Here is a 21,830-nt window from a genome sequence, read left to right on the forward strand (position 1 = left end):
TACAAATTACAATGGATTTACATTTTATTTGCTTTTGACAAGGCTCACTTTTAAACATATAGTTTTGACTTCTGGTTAAAAGATGCTGCAGTTGAACAGAATACTGTAACTGTTTCTTTGGGGCAAATCCCACTGCTTGTCCATGGGCATCAGAGCAAGCACTTTACAACTAAACAATATAATTTGTATCGCCAATATAGTAAAAGTAAAAAGCAGCATGTAGTCCCCAATAGTTACAAATAATGTTATTCCTTATACAGGATAACTACATGGCTGTATTGCAGTCGTGTTGTGCAGATCAGATCTCTAAAAGACAATTTCATTACACTTCTCCAGGCGTTGTGAGATCTGAGCAACATGACTGCAATGAAGATGACCTGGAATGTGCCCCATGGTTTTTAATGCAGTGTTCTAAGAACAATCAATCCAGATGAAAACAACCCTTCAAATGTGTGTGCTCATTAAAATAGATTTACTTCAAACTTAACAGAATTGAACACAAGGATGATCTGGATTTAATGTTCTGAAAAACCATTCCAAGCAGCTGTTATCTCACATTTAGGATCCAGCTAACACTTTTTAGTTCCCACATTGTTGTGGGGAAGTTATTTTTCAAATAACCGAAGGACAACCTTAAGGGAACATGAACTCTCTGCCAGCTAGGGAGTCTCTCATTCAGCCTCTTGTCTGTGAAGGATCAGTCCAGGTACTTCTCAGCACGGAGGATCTGGCAGTACATCAGCAGGGAGAAATTCAGGGCCAGGATCTGAAACGACAAGAGAATGTATTTGAGTTATACAAATGGTGACCTATATTTCACAAAACTGGATTAATTGTATTGTTTGCCAGATAAGTTTCCTAAATTATTCCATTTTTTTAATTTAATATTTGTAGCTCATATTTCTTAGTTAATCAATTTTAGATATGTTACAACACTCAATATTCTCAATAACCCAGATTCCAGTGGTGTAAAGTACTTTTAAGTAAAAAATACGTTTGTTGTTTTTTGGGATATCTTTACTATACATTTTTGACAACTTTTACTTTCACTCCACCACATTCCTAAATACATTTTCCCTGGCATAAAAATACTTGTTACATTTATAATGCTCATGCAGGACAGAATTATGGCATCTATGAATATAACGCTTTGTCATCCCTACTGTCTCTGATCTGGCGGACTCCCAAAACACAACTACTGTGTAAATTATGTCTGAGTGTTGGAGTGTGCCTCTTTCTGTCCGTAATTAAAAATAATACGAGAATAGTGCTGTCTAGTTTGCTTAATAAGGAATTTAATGTATAGCATTTACTTTGTACTTTTACTCAAGTGTGACAATTTAGTACCTTTTCTCCCACTGCACTTAAGTACAATTAAAACCAGTTATTTTTTGTTAAGGTATCTTTACTTTTACTCAAGTATGTTCTCTATGTCCCCTATCCTCCAGGCCAGCTCGGTCCTCCCCTCCCGCTCCGTGGCTCGACGACTCATTGCGAGCTCACAGAACAGGGCTCCGGGCAGCCGAGCGGAAATGGAGGAAAACTCGCCTCCCTGCGGACCTGGCATCCTTTCACTCCCTCCTCTCTACATTTTCCTCTTCTGTCTCTGCTGCTAAAGCCACTTTCTACCACTCTAAATTCCAAGCATCTGCCTCTAACCCTAGGAAGCTCTTTGCCACCTTCTCCTCCCTCCTGAATCCTCCTCCCTCTCTGCAGATGACTTCGTCAACCATTTTGAAAAGAAGGTCGACGACATCCGATCCTCGTTTGCTAAGTCAAACGACACCGCTGGTTCTGCTCACACTGCCCTACCCTGTGCTCTGACCTCTTTCTCCCCTCTCTCTCCAGATGACATCTCGCGTCTTGTGACGGCCGGCCGCCCAACAACCTGCCCGCTTGACCCTATCCCTTCCTCTCTTCTCCAGACCATCTCCGGTGACCTTCTCCCTTACCTCACCTCGCTCATCAACTCATCCCTGACCGCTGGCTACGTCCCTCCCGTCTTCAAGAGAGCGAGAGTTGCACCCCTTCTGAAAAAACCTACACTCGATCCCTCCGATGTCAACAACTACAGACCAGTATCCCTTCTTTCTTTTCTCTCCAAAACTCTTGAACGTGCCGTCCTTGGCCAGCTCTCCCGCTATCTCTCTCAGAATGACCTTCTTGATCCAAATCAGTCAGGTTTCAAGACTAGTCATTCAACTGAGACTGCTCTTCTCTGTATCACGGAGGCGCTCCGCACTGCTAAAGCTAACTCTCTCTCCTCTGCTCTCATCCTTCTAGACCTATCGGCTGCCTTCGATACTGTGAACCATCAGATCCTCCTCTCCACCCTCTCCGAGTTGGGCATCTCCGGCGCGCCCACGCTTGGATTGCGTCCTACCTGACAGGTCGCTCCTACCAGGTGGCGTGGCGAGAATCCGTCTCCTCACCACGTGCTCTCACCACTGGTGTCCCCAGGGCTCTGTTCTAGGCCCTCTCCTATTCTCGCTATACACCAAGTCACTTGGCTCTGTCATAACCTCACATGGTCTCTCCTATCATTGCTATGCAGACGACACACAATTCATCTTCTCCTTTCCCCCTTCTGATGACCAGGTGGCGAATCGCATCTCTGCATGTCTGGCAGACATATCAGTGTGGATGACGGATCACCACCTCAAGCTGAACCTCGGCAAGACGGAGCTGCTCTTCCTCCCGGGGAAGGACTGCCCGTTCCATGATCTCGCCATCACGGTTGACAACTCCACTGTGTCCTCCTCCCAGAGCGCTAAGAACCTTGGCGTGATCCTGGACAACACCCTGTCGTTCTCAACTAACATCAAGGCGGTGGCCCGTTCCTGTAGGTTCATGCTCTACAACATCCGCAGAGTACGACCCTGCCTCACACAGGAAGCGGCGCAGGTCCTAATCCAGGCACTTGTCATCTCCCGTCTGGATTACTGCAACTCGCTGTTGGCTGGGCTCCCTGTCTGTGCCATTAAACCCCTACAACTCATCCAGAACGCCGCAGCCCGTCTGGTGTTCAACCTTCCCAAGTTCTCTCACGTCACCCCGCTCCTCCGCTCTCTCCACTGGCTTCCAGTTGAAGCTCGCATCCGCTACAAGACCATGGTGCTTGCCTACGGAGCTGTGAGGGGAACGGCACCTCAGTACCTCCAGGCTCTGATCAGGCCCTACACCCAAACAAGGGCACTGCGTTCATCCACCTCTGGCCTGCTCGCCTCCCTACCACTGAGGAAGTACAGTTCCCGCTCAGCCCAGTCAAAACTGTTCGCTGCTCTGGCCCCCCAATGGTGGAACAAACTCCCTCACGACGCCAGGACAGCGGAGTCAATCACCACCTTCCGGAGACACCTGAAACCCCACCTCTTTAAGGAATACCTAGGATAGGATAAAGTAATCCTTCTCACCCCCCTTAAAAGATTTAGATGCACTATTGTAAAGTGGCTGTTCCACTGGATGTCATAAGGTGAATGCACCAATTTGTAAGTCGCTCTGGATAAGAGCGTCTGCTAAATGACTTAAATGTAATGTAAATGTAAGTATGACACTTGAGTATGGTTTCCACCACTGCAAGATTCAAGCTTTCTTTATAAACATGCAAGTGAAGTTTTATCTGGCTGTTTATCAAATTTAGTTGACTAACAATGATCCTGCTTGGTGGAATTACAACCCTGGCTAATTGATTGTGATTAATTGATTGATCTATTAATATGTTGTAATTACCTGGACAATACCAATGCAGACTCCAAACACCAGGACAGAGGGGATGTTGTCCAGGAGCCACTGTCTGGCCTTCTGATAACATGGCTGAGAGAGGGAAGAGGAAAACGCAGGAAGAGGGAAAGGAGGAGAGGGAAATGGGAAAGAGAAAAGGGCAAAGGAGCAGTAGGGGAGGGTGGGGGACAGAGAGGGAGATGGGGGTTGGGAAGGGGGGGAGAAGAGTGGAGGACAGATGTTGGAGAGAAGCAGAGCAATATGTTGATGAGAATTGGGTGTTGAAAGAATGCAGTTGAGAAAATAAATTGTATTGTCACAGTCATGTCATTCTTTACAGTCTTGTAAGTGTGAGCACACGTGCAGATCTGGACTCTGTTAGCAAGACATGTAGGCAGCTGGGAAATGTCTTGTGCGCAGCCTGTTGAACCTTGACTCTCCCCCCGTCCCCCCTACATTTAAGAAGTGGTCTGACCTCGATCCATTCTTCAACACATTGGTCCATCCCACCGGAGCAGCAGGAAAAGGGGAGCGTTCCATTGACCACGAAGTACCAATCTGTTTTGTTGGTGACGCCGCAGCACTTGAACTAAGAAACAAATATTGAATATTTGTTATTATCTCTGTTGGTCTCTGACTCTGTCAGATCCTTAGTTTGTCTGAAAATGTGCCTCTAAAAATGTGTCCCTGGATCAGCAACTGCACAGCCCTTCAGACTCACTGATGCTGTATGTACATGGATGTACATTTCTAGCCAATCAAGGAGATTTAAAGCGTTAGTGCCAGATGTTGGCCCTTTTTATACTTACGCAGAGTCAGATGAACTCGTGGATGCTATTTTTATGTCTCTGTCCAGTATGAAGGAAGGTATCTTCGCGAGCCAATGCTAACTAATGTTTGCGCAATGGCTCGAAGTCTACTGGAACAGCTACAAATTGCATGCTGACTCTGGTTAAGTAAGGGCAATTGCTACATCCATATTTCTATATATATATATATATATATATATATATGAATGATATGTAGCCATTGATTCTTGAAGAATATGACTTATAAATGCCTTCGTGAGCTTAGCACAATCTGTTTTGAACCACCCAAAATATAAGCTTGTTTTACTCCAATGTTTATAAACAAAGTAAAACCATGGATGGTCAGTTCCGAGGGGTATACTACGAAGCAGGTTGAAGGAGTTAGGGGGCAGCTTAGGTCAACTTTGAGTTCAACTAGGTATTACCGGTCATACGAACGTGGCTCATATTTTAGCCAGGCAAATGTCTATGGCAACGAGTTCTTCAGAACTCACGGCTAACTCCATTTACCCTGAATGAAATGACTGAGCCGCAAGTTGTGGACCAGATCCCTCCCTATGGCAAAGATTGCATCGTCCCCTTCATTTGAGGAAGTCGACTGGTTAAATATTTTATAAGTTTAAGTTTTTTGTGTGTAAAATGTTTTGGTTAAAATATCAAATTGCACATTTAGTAATGACAGAAGGCAACTTCACGCAATGTAACACTTTTGTATGACTTAATTATTGATAGGAGTGGGGGGAAATGGAGTTGATAAGCACACCAACGACTGCATTAACGATAAGTAATACAATAACTGCATTTCTAAAAGCCTGTTTCACACGGCTGAATTTGCAAGATAACTTTTCTTTCGTTTTGGTTTCGGCACAATTGAAAATGTGCCACTGACTCGCCCATGGATTGACATTTCAGCATTGTCTTAATGAAAAGTCTGGTGTTCGGCTAGCCATGTGCGACAAGCTTGCTAGAGTTAGCTACAGCCGGCCAAGCAATATCCACTGCTGTAGTGTGGATGAAGCCTGAGCTGGAATGTGAAGCTAACTGAAGCTGTTTAGCTTTAGAAAACTCTGAGTAGATCTAACTTGCTTTGTAGGATACCCCTCCGGCATCCATGGCTCTGAATACTTTCTCCAGCCCATCATTCAGCTTTTTCCTGAAATGGGAGAGGGGACAGGGCCGGATTACAGAACAGGCATGCAGGGCACATGCCCCGGGCCCCAGATAGTATATGATGGCAAAATGTGTAGATTTGCAGGAAATTAAGCTGTAAAACTGCACAATTGTTTCTGTCTCATGGTAAAATATGAACAAATGCGTGAGATGGCCCACTGGGCACGCACTGGTTGAATCAAGCTTGTTTCCACGTTATTTCAATGAAATGACGTTGAACCAACATGGAATAGATGCCCAGTGGAGAGCTATAAATCAGCAAACGTGTAGAATTGCAGGAAGTTTGCTTTAAAACGGCAACATTTTATCTTCGCCTCAAGACAAAATGTGTAGAATAGCATTATAAAACTGCAAATGTTTCTCTCTGCACCATGCCAAAATGTGTTGAAATGCAGGAAGTTAGCTGATTTCCGAAAAACAAAAACTGCGGATTGGCCCATTAATGATCACTAAGGCCGGGATCGCCTACACCCGCATAGCTGGGCTGCATGCACTACATGAAACATAATAGAATGTTAAATTGAACGTAAACTGTGCTGTACTGAACAACCAGTTGAAAAACAGGGAGGGGTTGGGTTCTGACTTCAAAATGCACTTCTGCCATTTAAATACGTCAGCCATTGCTTCAAGCCACACACCGGCACACCCACCGAACAACGCAAACGTACCTCAATGTCTGTTCAAGGACATTTTGGGGAAACATTCAGTACAAGCTGTTCCACAAGGTAGCAAACATTCAAGTGAACTGAACGCACCCCTGGTGTTTTGGCGATGTCGGGTGTGTAACTGAATTAGTGCTGTCAAATCAGTGAGCGTCTGCTCGTGTTGTCGTCACAAAGTCACACCCGTCCCACTCATATTAGAAGTTCAAAACGAGAAATATTGACACAAATTGAAAATCATTTAACGAAATAAGGATTTATATCAGTCTAAAGCGACTCATCCCATGGCAGTATAACGCAATAGCCTACCGCACAGGCTGCTTGTGGATTTGACAGCTGTCAATGCAGCTCCACCTCCTACATCCCCAAATAAATTGAACACCTTCCTAATTTTGAGTTGCGCCCCCCCCCCCCCAGGTCTTGAAAGCATTTCACCGGGATGCTGGCCCATGTTGACTCCAATACTTCCCACAGTTGTGTCAAATTGGCTGGAAGACCAATCTTGATACGTATGGGAAACTTTTGAGTGTGGAAAACCCCAGCAGCATTGCAGTTCTTGACACAAACCGGTGCGCCTGGCAACTACGGTGCGCCTGGCAACTACTACCATACCCCGTTCAAAGGCACTTAAATATTTTCTTGCCTCATTCGTCCTCTGAATGGCTACACATACAAAGGCTTAAAAAGCTTCCTTTAATCTGTCTCCTCCCCTTTGATTCCCCTGGTCAGTCTATGTCATGGAACGAGCAGGTGTTATTCATGTTTTGTATGATCAGAAAGTCCTTACCATCATCGTCAGTCAGTTTTAAGTGATTTATCACTAAATCCACACTGAACAGACACGAGCACCATATAAGGTAACAGACTAGAGATTGGTGGGTTTCCCCCAACCCCCATCATCCCCCTCTACCATTTTCTGCACATTGTCCCATGACTTCTTCAGTCCTTCGTCTGTCAAGTAACCCTTCATCCCCTCCTTTAACTCATTCTGCGCTTTCGTGTCCAGCTGTGTGAGAGAGAGAGAGAGAGAGAGAGAGAGAGAGAGAGATGAAGTGTGGGCTTTGATATACTTGCAGAATATGAGACAGATATAGGGGATGATGTAGATGTACAGAAGGCTTCTATAATGTAGTCTGTACCACCTCTTTGTCTTCTGTATCGGTATATCATTTTTTTTTTAAACACTGGTTGTTCATTTAGTGGTAATATAGCGGTAAAACTTTACTGAGGACCCTCATTTGGGGTTGTTCAACATTAGTGGGTGAAACTGGATCTTTATGAGTGGCCAGGAGGATTGTAGATGGATGGTAGACTGGACTCACCTCTTTGTGAAAGATATGGAGGACCAGGGTTAGAGTCACCTCTGTCAAGACCAGGAGCAAAAGGATTACAAAGAACTGTGGGGAGGGAGGAAGAGAGAGATGGGTTAGATATTTAATCCGTTGGACCTGTGAGTGTGTGTGGTTTTGTGTGTTGTGGTAAGTTGACTTGTAAAGGTGTTTAACATGGTTGAGGTGGACCCATGTTTTGTGATGTCATGGGGACACACCGTCATCAGCAGGCAGCGCTGCTCCTTCAGGGCACCAAGGCAACCCAGGAAGCCTGTCACCATGGTGACGCCTCCAGCGACCAGAAGTAGGTTTGCTGCGGAGAGTGAGGGAAAAGACAGCGGGAGGGAGGAGAACTCGGACTGGGTGAATGATAGCCACACTCCCACTCCAAACAGGCCACACCCTCCCAGCTACAGAGGAGACAGGAGACACAAAAGGTGACTTACGGTGAATCTCAAAGCGTAAAGTGGTGGTTTATTCCTAGGTGAACTGTCAGAAGTAGTTGCCTCCATAGTTAGAAGATAGGACATGGGAAAGGAAGCACGTTTTTGCATTGGGACTCACCCTGCCTTTTGTGACTGATCCCAGATCTGTATGTGTTTACATGTGTAAAAGCACTTACAGATGGGACAAGGCTACCCTGTGTTATAAATTGTGCATTTTAATAGCTAAAACAGAGCAAAATCATCAATGCTGTCTGCTTGACCTACATAAGTAGAGATCTGGCAGGAGTCTTACTGTTGAGCGTGTTTCCATATGTTCCTACCAACTAACATACTTCACCAGAGTGTCGTTTTATGTCTTGGTGCAGCCAACCAGAGGCTTTATCATGACCATTTTTCTCTTTAAAAAAACACTCCTTAGCCCGCACTTTATGATATCTAGTTCAGAGTTTGTATTCACATTCCTAGTGTTGCTAGCCAATACTGTACATTACCTAATAGAAACAGGACCACAACAAAACTTGAACAAGGCCAGATTGGAATCAGACTAGTTTAAGACCAGAATTGACAATCTCTTATGGTATGTAAGTATGTAGACTGGAACAGGCCAGAACAGACTAGAACTGAGCCAGAACAGGACAAGAAGAGAGCTAGAAGAACACCGTAATAGAACCACACAAACAGGACTAGACAAAGACCAGAAACAGATCAGAACTGAGCCAGAACAGGACAAGAAGAGAGCTAGAAGAACACCGTAATAGAACCACACAAACAGGACTAGACAAAGACCAGAAACGGATCAGAACTGAGCCAGAACAGGACAAGAAGAGAGCTAGAAGAACACCGTAATAGAACCACACAAACAGGACTAGACAAAGACCAGAAACAGATCAGAACTGGAACCGGAGCTTAAAAGCTCCATCTGTGATATCAAACAGCCTGGACCCTCCCGCTTTGTTTGGTAATCTATATTCTTCAAACAATGGGTATAGCGTACTGTATGTCATTTATTTAAATGACTATTGGACAGCAGAAAATCAAACAGATTGTGCCTTTTAAAAACTGAGGCATACCAAAGGACAGAGATGTGAAGGTACTGACCCAGAAGATGAGGTTGAAGACGAACATGAGGTATTTCACGCAGCACAGGCACCTCCGAGAGGCTGACATCCTGACAGAGAGAGAACAAAGTATTCTATATACTAATATCAAGTTCAAGCTAATTGGGCTATAACAAGTTCAAGACGAGACTTGAGAAATCTACTTAACTCTACTCAAGTATACCTTGGGCATGCAGCACATTCGAGGTGTGATTGTGGCGGCAGATGGTTTTGTGTATTGTGGTTAGTTTTGTTGTTACGCTATTTATATGGTGTGTCTGTGGTTAGTTGTGTGTGTGTGTGTGGGGGGATGATGTCTGTGCCTGTGTTGTAGTGTTCTTAGCCAACCAGTTCACTATGTATGGTGGACTTGCTCCCTAGCCTGTGGGTCTGATAAGTCACACAGTCACTGTGGTGGAATCTAGTGACCTGTTCCACACACAGGAAGTCAGCTTGTCAGAGCACAGGAAGGAACCTCCCTTCTCCTGCTGTACTGCTAATTGTGTGCGTGCTTGCTAATTGAACTCATGTAGGGCGGTCGGTCGTGGAAGGTTACCATGACCAGCCACAGACAGGATAAACATGACTCGTAACACGACTGGAAGTGAAGCTCATTCTAAAGGCATGCTGATGCTAGAGTGCAGAATAGTGTGGTAGAATAGACTTGAACAAATACTTAGAACAGAATGCAATCGAGGAGTGCTTCGTTTGTTTATAGATGTACAATAAGAGGCGGTTTTGAAAATGGGGAAGACTTCTTGGTCAAGCAAAAATGACATTGATGTTGGTAGTGTGAACCAATGCCAAAGTAGTTTATGCGTTTTTACTTGTTCACCACTTAGAATGGACGTAAATGGAGGCAGACTTACAGAAGAAAACTACTTTGGCTTAAGTTCTGCTGTAAATTATATGAAATATAAATCATTCACAGCCTTAGACAACCAAATTGTCATAAATCAATATATGCCATTACTAGGATTCATGCATACACAGTCAAGGCATACCTGCCATGGCGGAGACCTTTAACGTGTGTGTGTGTGTGTTTTAATTAAGCCTACTGTACCTGTCTGACGGTTGGCTCCACAGGCTTGATATACAAACAAATGAGTAGAAAAATTCCAGGCTAAGAAATCCTCTTTTGTTCTCTTGCCTCTTCTTCTTTGTTGAGTTGATTTTTTATTTCAACTCAATTAACATATTTTTGGATTCAGTCCCCTTTGTTCTGTTTTAAACGGTCCTCCAGATTAAAAAGCGACATTTGAGTTTCCCCTCTTTGTCGTCCTCCCCTCTCGCTATGGATTTTTCTTATGATAGAATTCCAGTTTCTTGCCCTCGCTCTTTCTTTTCCTCAATTCCTTTCTCTCTGTCCACTGTAGAATTCTTGTCAACCTTTAGATAAACTGTCCTCCCTTAAATCTTAAAACTCAGTTGATACATTTAATAAGTCTTATCCCTACATCTAGAGTTTGTTTATCCTTTCTCCCTCTTTTCTACTACAATGCAGTTCTCTCTCTTTCTCTTCTCAATAACTTCCAGATGTGACTGTGTTGTTGCCTCTCTTCTCTCTCTTTCTCTCTCTCGCTCCCCCTCCTCCCTTCATTATTTTTGCCAACCCTCCTCCATCGCCTCTTCCTCCTCACCCCCATCCCCTTACTCACAATATCTCTCTCTCGCCCTCCCTTCCTCTCTCTCACTCATTCTCCCTCTCCAAACAAACATTCTCTGTCAGATTATCCTATTCAGCAGAGAGACATTTAAGGCATTCATTTGCCATAGTAGCAGATTTTTTTTCTCTTCCTTTTCCTCTGATTCTGTTGTATGCATCCCCCCCCCCCCCCCCCCCCAACACACACACTTCCTCCCCTTCCTGAACAAATGGTTGAGGGAGGTTGAGGGGTGTAGTGGAGTTTTGACCAGGATAAAATAGAACATTTTGGCTTACGTAACATGTCCTACCAAGGACATTGCCTTTACAGTGATCAATCTTAGTAAAAGTGGTAGTTGTTTTATCTAGGTTTCATGTGTGATCACAGCAGAGGGTTTTCCCTGATTTAGTTGTTTGCCTGAAAAACTGTGTTTGATCTCTGCTTGAGGTACCTGTTGTTTTTCTGCTAGATGTTTGCAACAAATGCAACTGTGCAAAAACAGACCAATAGAACGGAAGGCCTGTGCGTCACCACCACACCAGCTCTTTACTGCGGGTTACATAATTTAACTCTTCTCTGATCATAAAGATAGGGAAAGACACCACCTAGTGGCCATAATCGGCAACACATAAAATCAAAGTCTAACTATGAGACAAATCCTAACTTCTACTGAAGTCAAATATTCACTTAGTCTCCCATTGACATCAATGCATGATTAAGTGAATATTCAACTTCAGTGGAAGTCAAGATTCCTCCCTATGAATTGAGTGCTATTGAGTCAAGCAGTTCCACAAATAAAGTGCATTTGCGGACAGCAAATGATTAAGCAAAAAGTATTCATATTCTGTCAAGTTCAACAACTTCATTCTAGCACATTCTCTCCACATTCTAAAACTTTATTAAACTGAAAACGGTTAAGAAATAACACCATACAAAATACAACTGGTAAAACGTATGGCTATACACACAACCATTCATTTTGTTGATAGAGCACACAATCACAGATCAATACAATGTTAAAGGCCTTTTCAGTAGTACAAAAATATTAGAAACCTTTACAATTATCATCTAGAAAAACCTTTAATGGGAAAACTGTTTTTAAACTGCAGTGGTTAGACAGAATGCCGCTCCTCCGTTCTGCTCACCTCTTTCACTCTCATTTTCTTTCTTTCCATTCCCTTCTCCCCTCTCCATCTCCTTTTCACTTTCCCCCTCTCTGTTGCCCCCTCCTGTCTTTTTCTCAGAGTCAGATTTTGAAAGTGAAGGAGGAGCCATTTTCTCCAGCACCTCCTCCACTCCCTCATCAATGTACAACAGAGGCTCCTTCTCCTCCCATTTCTCTGCCTCCTTGCTCCCAGCCACTCCAACTGCCCCATCAGGCCCACCCCTCTCTCCCTCGGTCTCGTTGGCTATGAATGTGCTCAGCACAACATCTGTTCCAGCCCCCTCTCTCTTGTTGTCCTCTGGGCTCCCTCCCTCCTCCACGCCCTCACCCTCCTCCCTGTCCCCGCCCCCTAGCTTCACTGGCCCCGCCCAGGCATCTTCCTCTGCTCCTTTCTTCCACTTGGAACTCTTCCCGTTCCGGACGCCGGACCCAAAGTACTCGGTGCGGCACTGCCTCTTTCGTCTGACGCCCAGATATATGCAATAGACCATGCCCGGGAATATAACACAGACCAGGAGAATGGCGATGATGATCCAGAACAAGCTGAGCGGACTTTGCTTGACCCTGCCCACCGTAGAGTCATGATCTGTGGAGGTGGAGGTCGTAGTGGGGGTTGTGAAATGGCTGGGAGTGCTGTTGACCGATGGGGAGGCGGGTGCTTGGATAAGTCCCTCTGTTTGGCTGGCAGTACTCTCTGAGGCAGTGTGGATAGGTTCAGGTGTAGTAAAGGAGTCCTTCGTCAGATGAGGGGTGGTGTGGAGGGGCCCGACTGGGATAACAGAAGTCAGGTGGTCCTGGGATGTGGTTGGGAGATAAGAGGTGGTAGTCAGGACGTCTTGGGAGAGGGTGGATTTAGGGCCAGGTGGAGTGGTCGTATCTACAGGTCCTTCAGTGGTCACAGGGGATGGTGTCATCGTCTCAGCCTCTGAAGTAGTAGTTGGTGCATCAGAGGTGGGCTCCTGAACGGTTGTGATCTCAGGGTCTGTTAGTACTATAGTGATGTTATCTATGATAAGTACTGGAACAGAAGTTACCAGGGTGATTTCAGTGACAGGCTCTGCTGTAGTGACGACCACAGGAGCAGTCGTTGTCTTGGTGGTGGCCTCGGGTGAAGAGGCTGCCATCGTGCCGTCCTCAGTAGGTGCTGCCATGCCATATTCAGGTACGGTGATGGGGACATTATTTTGGGCAGGGAGACTGGGCAGAGAGAGGGAGAGGAGCATAGCCCCGAGCATCAGTCGTACCCACTCCATACTGGGCAAGAACTGAGAGGGTTCACGGAGGTCAACAGTCACTAAAGGGTTTTGCTGACCTCTCTCAGATTACGTTTGTCTTCCTCTCTCTGAGGTGCGTCAGTGACAGCCTTGTGGCTTGAAAGGTATTGCAGGTTTCTTTTACAAGTCTAGAGGAGAAAAATTCCCATTCTAGAAAAGAAAAGCAGTATCCGTCATCAGCTACCGAGGCTCTTGGTTTGACTAGGGTTGTGTCAGGCTTTGATCTTCACTGCTCTCGAATTGTCACTTTCTTTCAGGCCTTGCTCTTGTTAATAATCTAAGGTTTGACTGAGTGTTAAGCATTTGAAGTGCATTTACGTAGTCAAACTTCTGTTCTCTTGCTGTCTCTCCTGGTTGCTGGGCTTGTGGTTTAACTAGGGTGTACTTGTGTGCAAATAGGCCGGAAAGACACAACCCTTCTCTTCCTCTCTCGCTCTTCCGTTTTCTCCTCCCCCTGCACTTCACTTTACTTTTCTGTATGTCAGCTGTCTATTTCAGGTGCAGCGTGAGAGATTGCAGCAACGGTGAACCAAAAAAGTCACGAGACCTATAGAGAAAAGGATAGATTGAAGGGTAAAGGAAGAAATGGAAGAAGGAATGGAGAGGTTATTTTATGTGTACATTCCCACATGTACTGTATAAATACATTTACCTCCTCACCGCATCCACTGTCTGGACCGCTGTAGATTTCAAATGCTTGCTTAGTACACGCCTACAAAATTAAGGAAGTTACCAACACCACTTCTTGTTGTTTATTCTTGTCCGTGATGTCACCATCCATTTTAATTTGGTTTATAAATTAGTGACTAAAAGCAAGTAGGCCTGTCTTAAAAATGATAAATAAATAAAAAATATGATAAAATGAAGAATTAGAAACCAATTTATATAAAAAAAAATAAAAAACATATTTAAAGTAATTGAAAAATGTATTTAAAAGGAATTCTGAAGAGATACATTAGGAGGACTCTCTATCTACAACAGCATGTCAGTAAATGTAACACAAGCTTATGAAAGTTCCTCCGATTGCGTTTTTGAAACATCTCTTTCCCTCCTTTTTCTTGCCTCCTCACACAAGTCACAAAGTCATATTCTGTTGATTATTATCCAGGTCCGTGTCTGTTTAGATCAGACATATATCAATGTGTGCCACGAAACCCTCACTCTTACTTACCTACACGTGGCTTGGAGAGAACGGTTGGGTTTGAAATAATCAATCCACCATAAAGGCATTAGGCTTTAACTCGTGTACTGTGTGGATGACGTCCCCTGCACTAGTACTTGTATGAAGCACCTTTCTCACACTCTCTTCCTCCGTCCCTCCCTACTTTCTCTCACCCCTCCCTTATTCTCTCTAGTTGGTTCTCTCGATCTCTTCCCGTCAAGAGTATCAAATTCTCCGTAAAACAGTTTTGTTAACTACTAAAGAGAGATAGGTGGATAAGTGCCAAGTAACTTAAGAGCAGCTTCATTTGGTTTACGGTGTCATGTGCTTATTTTCTTGAGGAAAAAGGAGAAGTTGGTCCTACGAAGAATCTGTGTGTGTGTGTTGAAATGTTTGAGCCAGGGTGTGTTTGCACGCCTACACACAGGCCTACTTGGATGTGTGTGTGCTTGACGGTGTGCGTGGGTTTGTGTTTGTGCGTGGGTGTGTGCGTGTGTGTGTATGGGGAGCTGGCAGTCAAAGTGCGTAAGTTGTCAAAACGTGAGAATTCAAAGTAGAGAGAGTATGATGAAAATGCCATTTTATTATGTCAGTCCATGTTATTTTCACATCTTGGGACATTCTATGTCAAACTTCAGCTGGTCGGGTATTACATTCTAGAGGGGTAGATTTTCTACTGTATTTACAGCTATACATTATTGATCAAATGGCCCGATCCATTATCAATTTTGAGGTAGGCCTATAGTCGATTCCAGTCGCCATGTTCACATGCACACCAATATTCCGTTATTATTTGGGATACTCAAGTATTCCTGTTTACAACAACCCGAATAAACTTGTATCCCAGTTATGAGAATCCCAGTTAAGATGCCTGGGATAAGCTGATCGTAGACTGGATAATGTGGCATGTAAACATCTTATTCCGTTCACTGTTGTTTTACATGATTTGTACAGGCTCAGTTCCGCATAGTATCATGGGTACATTTAGGAATATTCTGTTTATGCAGGGATAATTGTAAGCGGTGGATAGACGGATAGGGCTGTCGTGCTTCAATTTCTTAGGAAACTATAATATATATATTTTTTGTGTTATTTCTTAAATTATTAGCCCAAGAAATGTTTTGTGTTTTTACATACAGCTGGGATGAACTTTTTGATATCAGAGTGGTGATAACTCCCCAGCAATATCAGTATTATGACCAGGAATAAGACTTTCCCGAATCGGATCCTCCTCTGATCCAAGAGGCTGTTCCAAAACTCTGCCGGGCGGAAAATAGATACTCGGAGCTGACTTTTAGTTCGACTCAGGAGGCGCACCCACCGATTCTGAGTATATTACTCGCTAATATTCAGTCTCTGGATTATAAAGTTGACGAGCTCAGGGCAAGGATTTCCTTCCAGAGAGACATCAGGGATTGTAACATACTCATGGCTCTCTCGGAATATACTCTCTGAGTCTGTTCAGTTAGTTGGGTTCTCAGTTCATTGCGCAGACAATAATAAATATCTCTCCGGGAAGAAGAAGGGCAGGGTTGTATGTTTCATGATTAACTACTCATGGTGTGATTGTGATAACATACAGGAACTCAAGTCCTTTTTTTTACCCAACTTAGAATACCTCACAATCAAATTACCTTCCAACAGAATTCTCTTTGGTTATAGTCACAGCCCTGTATATTCCCCCTCAAGCCGACACCATGACAGCCCTCAAATAACTTCACTGGACTTTATGCAAACTGGAAACCACATATGCTAAGGCAACATTTATTGTAGCTGGGGATTTTAGCAAAGCAAATTTGAGGAAAACGTTACCGAAATTCTATCAAAACATTGCCTGTAGTACTCGACCTTCAACACTCAACTCCAACTTCTGGGATGCCTACAAGGCCCTCCCCTGTTCTCCCTTTGGCAAATCTGATCATGACTCCATTTTGCTCCTCCCTTCCTATAGGCAGAAACTCAAAGAGGAAGTACCCGTGCTAAGGACTATTCAACGCTGGTCTGACCAATCAGAATCTGGGATATGTTCCAGGTAGCCTCCGAGAACAACATAGACAAATAAATACACTGATACGGGGACTGGGATTATCAGGAAGTGTATAGGAGATGTTGTACACACTGTAACTATTAAAACCTACCATAACCATAAACCGCATTACCCCAAAACTGAAAGCGCGAACCATCGCATATAACCATGCAAGGTGATTGGGAATATGGCTGAATACAAACAGTGTAGTTATTCCTTCACCGGGTGCCGAAGACGTGGATGTCGATTTAAGGCAGATTCAGAGGGGTTGTGTTAAATGTGGAATACACATATTCCAGTTGAAGGCATTCAGTTCCTTCCGTAAGGCAATCATACAGGCAAAACATCAGTATAGAGACAAAGTGGAGTCAACGGCTTCAAGATTCAACGTCTTAGACACGGGACGTATGTGGCAGGGTCTACAGACAATCACGAACTATAAAGGGGAAACTAGCCATGTCGCGGACATCTTGCTTCCAGACAAGCTAAACACCTTCTTCGCCCGCTGTGAGGAGAACACAGTGCCACCGACGTGGCCCGCTACCAAGGACTGTGGACTCTCCTTCTCCGTGGCCGATGTGAGTAAGACATTTAAGCGTGTTAACCCTCACAAGGCTGCCGGCCCAGACTGCATCCCTAACCTCAGAGCATACGCAGACCAGCTGGCTGGAGGGTTTAAGGACATAGTCAATCTCTCCCTATTCCAGTCGGTTGTCCCCACATACTTCAAGATGTCCACTATTGTTCGTCTACCCAAGAAAGCAAAGGTAACTGAACTACATGACTATCGCCCCCCCCCACTTCTGTTATCATGAAGTGATTTGAGAGACTAGTCAAGGATCATATCACCTCTACCTTACCTGACACCCTAGACCCACTTCAATTTGCTTACCGCCCCAATAGGTCCACCGACTGTACAATCACCATCGCACTGCACACTGCCCTATCCCATCTGGACAAGAGGAATACCTATGTAAGAATGCTGTTCATTGACATAGCTCAGCATTCAACACCATAGTACCCTCCAAGCTCATCATTAAGCTCGAGGCCCTGGGTCTGAACTCCGCCCTGTGCAAATGGGTCCTGGACTTCCTGACGGGCTGACCCCAGGTGGTGAAAGTAGGAAACTACACCTCCACTTCGCTGATCCTCAACACTGAGTTTCCACAAGGATGCGTGCTCAGCCCCCTCCTGTACTCCCTGTTCACCCATGATTGCGTGGCCACGCACTCCTCCAACTCAATCATCAAGTTTGCAGATCACCTAACAGTAGTAGGTCTGATTACCAACAATTACGAGACAACCTCTCAGGGAGGAAGTGAAGGCCCTGGGAGTGTGGTGCCAGGAAAATATCCTCTCACGTAACGTCAGCAGAACCAATGAGCTGATCGCAGACTTCAGGAAACAGCAGAGGGAGCACGGGAGCATCCCCCACCCCCCCCGCACTGGCCACTTTAATAATGTTTACATATTTTGTATTACTCATCTCATATGTAAATACTATATTCTATCATATTCTACTGTATCTTAGTCTATGCCGCTCTGACATTGCTCATCCAAATATTTGTATATTCTTAATTCCATTCCTTTACTTTAGATTGTGGATATTACTTGTTATATATTACTGCACTATTGGAACTAGAAACACAAGCATTTCACTACATCTGCAATAACATCTGCTAAATATGTGAATGTGACATACACCTTTCAAATCAAATTGTATTTAAACAGCTTATCTATAATAAGACCTTAACTAAGCTATTATCTGGAATACAGTACGCATGAAAACGTGTCAGTCAGATAAATTAAGCTAAATTGTTTATGCCCAGTGCAGTTCACCAATCCGTTTTATTTGACTAGCTCCTGATAACAGTGCATGTACAGTATTAGGAGTCAACAGTATTTGTCTCGGTGTGTTTGTAGAAATGGCACCTTTCTCCTCGTTGCTGTTTGACACATGACGATGATGTGTCACTAACAGTGTCTGAATTGTCTTAAAATGGGAACTCTCTTATCAAGTGTTATTTCCAGTTAGACATGTGGTTCTAATCTCTCTCTCTATTCCTCTCTCTCTGATCAGACCCAGGCTTAATCTGTCTTTCAGTAGACCTATGTAGATCTTATACATTTGTTACAGCCAATAAACGTACAGATGATCAATTCATATTGGAAACTCTGTCAGGATTATAGTTTTCAAATCTACCATGGAATTGGTGAACTAAGCATGAACATTCCTCTCCAAAGTAATTCCAGGTAAATTGTAGCACTGTAGTACAAAAAAACGGAATCATACGCAGGTCTCCAACAATGTTTGGTCTGTAGTTTCTTCTGGTATCGCGCCTCCATTTGCATACCAGAAATCAGTTATGTCCTCCAGTCCACAGGTTGTCACACTCTGCCTCCCTCCCCTGCTCCGTCCTCCCCCTCTCTTTCCCCCTCTCCCTCCCTCTCTCCCTCCGTTTATGGCCGGGTCCCATGGTGGAGCCGTTGGCGTACCAGAATTCCACCCTCTCCTCCACCGATGATATCGGGTCAACCCACAGGTTCTCCAGATCCACCCCTGACACCTTCTCTCCTCCTCTCCTCACTCTCCTCTCCCTCTGGACTGACAAACGCACCGATAGGAAGACGGTGAGACCAAGGAAGACCGAAGCAGTCAATCCCAGAGCCCACAGAACAATGAAACAGACCAGTCTAGTAGAGCCAGGAGGCAACGGTGGGGACCTTTCATCTCCGCACTCAGGACGATGATGCACATTGTTTTCAGTTGTGTTGTTCAGCCTGTTGTCATAGCCTGAGATTGTGTGGTTGTGTCCGAGGGAATGAGTATGAGTTTTCTTATTCAAATGTACTGTTGTGTTACGATTATTAGAGGTTGTGGTATTACTGTATGAAAGTGTGTCGGTGTAGTTGTCTGTGTTATTATCTGTAAATGTGTTTGCATTGATATATGGAACTGTGCTATTGTCAGCATGGGGGATTGAAACTGTGGCTGTGGTGTGGTCCTTAAACTGGCTTGGGTCGTCAGGTTGTGTTTTGTAGCCGGTAGCCCTGTAAGTCACGGTCATGTGCTCATACAAACCAGGACGTGTGACTGTGTACGTAGGTGAAACCGTCGTTGTTGTTGCGACGCTGTTGGCCTTACTTTGTTTACCTCTGTTCAAACCTGTCGCTCTACTAGTTGGGGTGATTGTGAAGAAGTCTCTCTGTGTTGTGTGGTAATCTCCTGAAGCAGTCTCTAGTCCTTGTGTAACAGTGTGCTGGTCTGCTGCTTGTGATCTGTCTAAGTGTGGCTTCGCTAGCCTGGAGTCATTACTGGTGTCAGCAGCCCAAGTCTCTATGGAATGTGGTGTGTTCAGTTCTCTGGCTATTTCAATGTTGCTGCTGTCATGATACTCAGTCCCTTCCTCCCTGGGGAGAGTGGTGGTGCTGGGGTGGTCAGTTGTGGGTGAGGCTGTGTGTCTGCTGAAGGGAAGAGTCTCATGGTGATTGTGGCTCTCTGTTTCCTTCCTCAAGTCTAGTGCAGTTGTGTGCCTGTTGCTCTTCTGTACGGCTGTGGTGGCGTAAGTGGCAGTTCCTGTTCCGAGAATGCCTCTTCCTTGAGTCGTTCTGCCTGAGTTGTTGACAGCTGCTAAGCGAGTGCTTTTCTTCAATGGTGTTTTAGACGTGCCACTAGTCCTACCAGGGTGCTTTTCAGTTGTGGAGAGTGGAGGCATCAGGGGTTCTGATGTTGGAGTGCTGATACTAAGGTCTAGAACTGTTGTTGTGGTTTCTGTGGCACTCGGTGAAGCCGCAATGGTGGAATGGAGGACAAGAGTGGCGAAGAGGTGAGGAAGGCACAGGGCAAGGGAAATCAGAGCCCCTCTCATCATGTCTGTGTGCGAGAAAGAGGGGGACAGAGAAATATATAAATAGTGGGAAAGAGAGAGTACTAGAGAGAGGTAGAGAGAAAGAAAATGAGAAATAAAGAGAGAGAGAGCGTGAGAGAGTGAAAACGAGAGAGAGGCATCCAGCTAATCAGATTACTTTGTTTTGCTTGTAGTACTGTAGCACTCTCCCATTGCTTCCCATTGCCATTCAGTCTCATACCCAGTAAGTTGTCAGTTCTCGATGAAAAAGTCTAGCGATTTCATACAATTAGAGAACAATAACTCTGCTCAACATGGATAATAAAATATCTATGCAATAAACAGAAAAGTACACATACCTAATTGTCCAGCTTTCTCATCTCACTGCCTCTTCCCCTTTCTCTGTGATTTCCTCTTCTGCGGCGCCACTCATCATCGCACCCTGCTCTAACCACAAGCCCCTCACTCGAAGTTGACACGAGGAAATGGTCTGTTTTGATTACCGTGGCAACAGAGCTATAAGGTGCAAGTTGTGGTATGATGATGTGGTATGACATGGCCCCTCCTCCATCCTCCATTGCTCGGTCCCCTTAGACGGCAGTTTGGAATAAAAACATGAGTTTACACCCCGCTTCCTGTTGACTCAATTCATCTCACATGTTACAGATTCAAAGTGACAAGTGAACGTTTGGCGAGAAAAGTGACAGACAGCATTCAAGTCTGTAATTATCATTTTTTGCCATTGAGGTCAACAGTGATGTCTAACACTTTACTCATAATGCAAAGTGATTTAAACATACTGATTATTCATCATGCCTGCTTGACAAAAAAAGTATCCAGTGCAAATTAGGGAATTTTTTTAACACAATCATGGTCATCTGTAAAATGATTTTCCATAGATGATGAATTTATGAACATGCGTGTACAGGATGTGTAAATTACATTTGTGGTAAACCGTGGGGTGTTGGGTTTAGTGTGCAGAGATCGACACAGACGGGGAGGCTTTAGTCCACAAAAACAACTTTACTAACACAGAAAATAAACATAACAAAGAAAATCACTTAGGTTTGGCTCGGTCTTTCTTCTCTACTGTGGCCTGGTGTCGGTCTCTCCCCGGTCTCTCTCGCGGTGTGCCACCATGCTCCTTTTATTTGGCCTCCACGGCTGGTTGGCCCTTTCCTCTAATTACCTCCACTTAGAGCTGTCCGTGTCGGGCTGCACAGCTCCCATATTCCCAGCAGAGGGAGCCAAAGTCGTCTCACGTACCTCTCCTCTATTACCATCCCCCGGGGTAGACCTCCTGGGATACCCCCCCCCCCCCCCCCCCTTAGCCCTGACTGGGAGGGAGGCATGCTAAGGGCTACGTTTGCACCCCTCCGGGATAGGGTGTCCGCATTACCGTGCGGGGCGCCCGACCTGTGGATGACAGAGAAAGAGAATCGCGGCCTGTAACCTACAAACATGTGACTCCCAA

At 44.7% G+C, this 21,830-nt stretch overlaps 2 protein-coding genes across 5 annotated transcripts; both read right to left on the bottom strand.

Annotated features, from left to right (window-relative positions):
• Positions 1-10,824, bottom strand: tspan4b (tetraspanin 4b). Its single transcript, XM_029635328.2, has 8 exons — positions 10,299-10,824; positions 9,237-9,306; positions 7,911-8,102; positions 7,684-7,758; positions 7,272-7,367; positions 4,196-4,309; positions 3,730-3,813; positions 1-766 (listed from the first exon to the last, which is right to left on the bottom strand). The coding sequence occupies exons 2-8, from the start codon at positions 9,303-9,305 to the stop codon at positions 698-700; spliced, it is 699 nt and encodes a 232-aa protein (XP_029491188.1). The 5' UTR covers position 9,306; positions 10,299-10,824; the 3' UTR covers positions 1-697.
• Positions 10,825-11,756: 932 nt separating this feature from the next.
• Positions 11,757-20,882, bottom strand: si:ch73-248e21.7 (mucin-5AC). Of its 4 annotated transcripts, none has more exons than XR_010461313.1 (3): positions 20,716-20,882; positions 14,492-20,439; positions 11,757-13,867 (listed from the first exon to the last, which is right to left on the bottom strand). XR_010461313.1 is itself a non-coding variant. In XM_029635297.2 (2 exons), exon 2 carries the CDS (start codon positions 13,297-13,299, stop codon positions 11,980-11,982), a length of 1,320 nt encoding a protein of 439 aa, XP_029491157.2. In that variant the 5' UTR covers positions 13,300-13,867; positions 20,716-20,842; the 3' UTR covers positions 11,757-11,979. The 4 variants fall into 4 exon arrangements, 2 of the variants coding, with proteins under 2 accessions (XP_029491157.2, XP_029491156.2); XR_010461312.1 differs by having other exon boundaries at positions 14,492-20,382; positions 20,716-20,881; XM_029635297.2 differs by lacking the exon at positions 14,492-20,439 and having other exon boundaries at positions 20,716-20,842.
• Positions 20,883-21,830: the final 948 nt, after the last annotated feature.

This window comes from Oncorhynchus nerka, linkage group LG26 (genome assembly GCF_034236695.1).
Source record: "Oncorhynchus nerka isolate Pitt River linkage group LG26, Oner_Uvic_2.0, whole genome shotgun sequence".
Lineage (NCBI taxonomy): Eukaryota > Metazoa > Chordata > Actinopteri > Salmoniformes > Salmonidae > Oncorhynchus > Oncorhynchus nerka.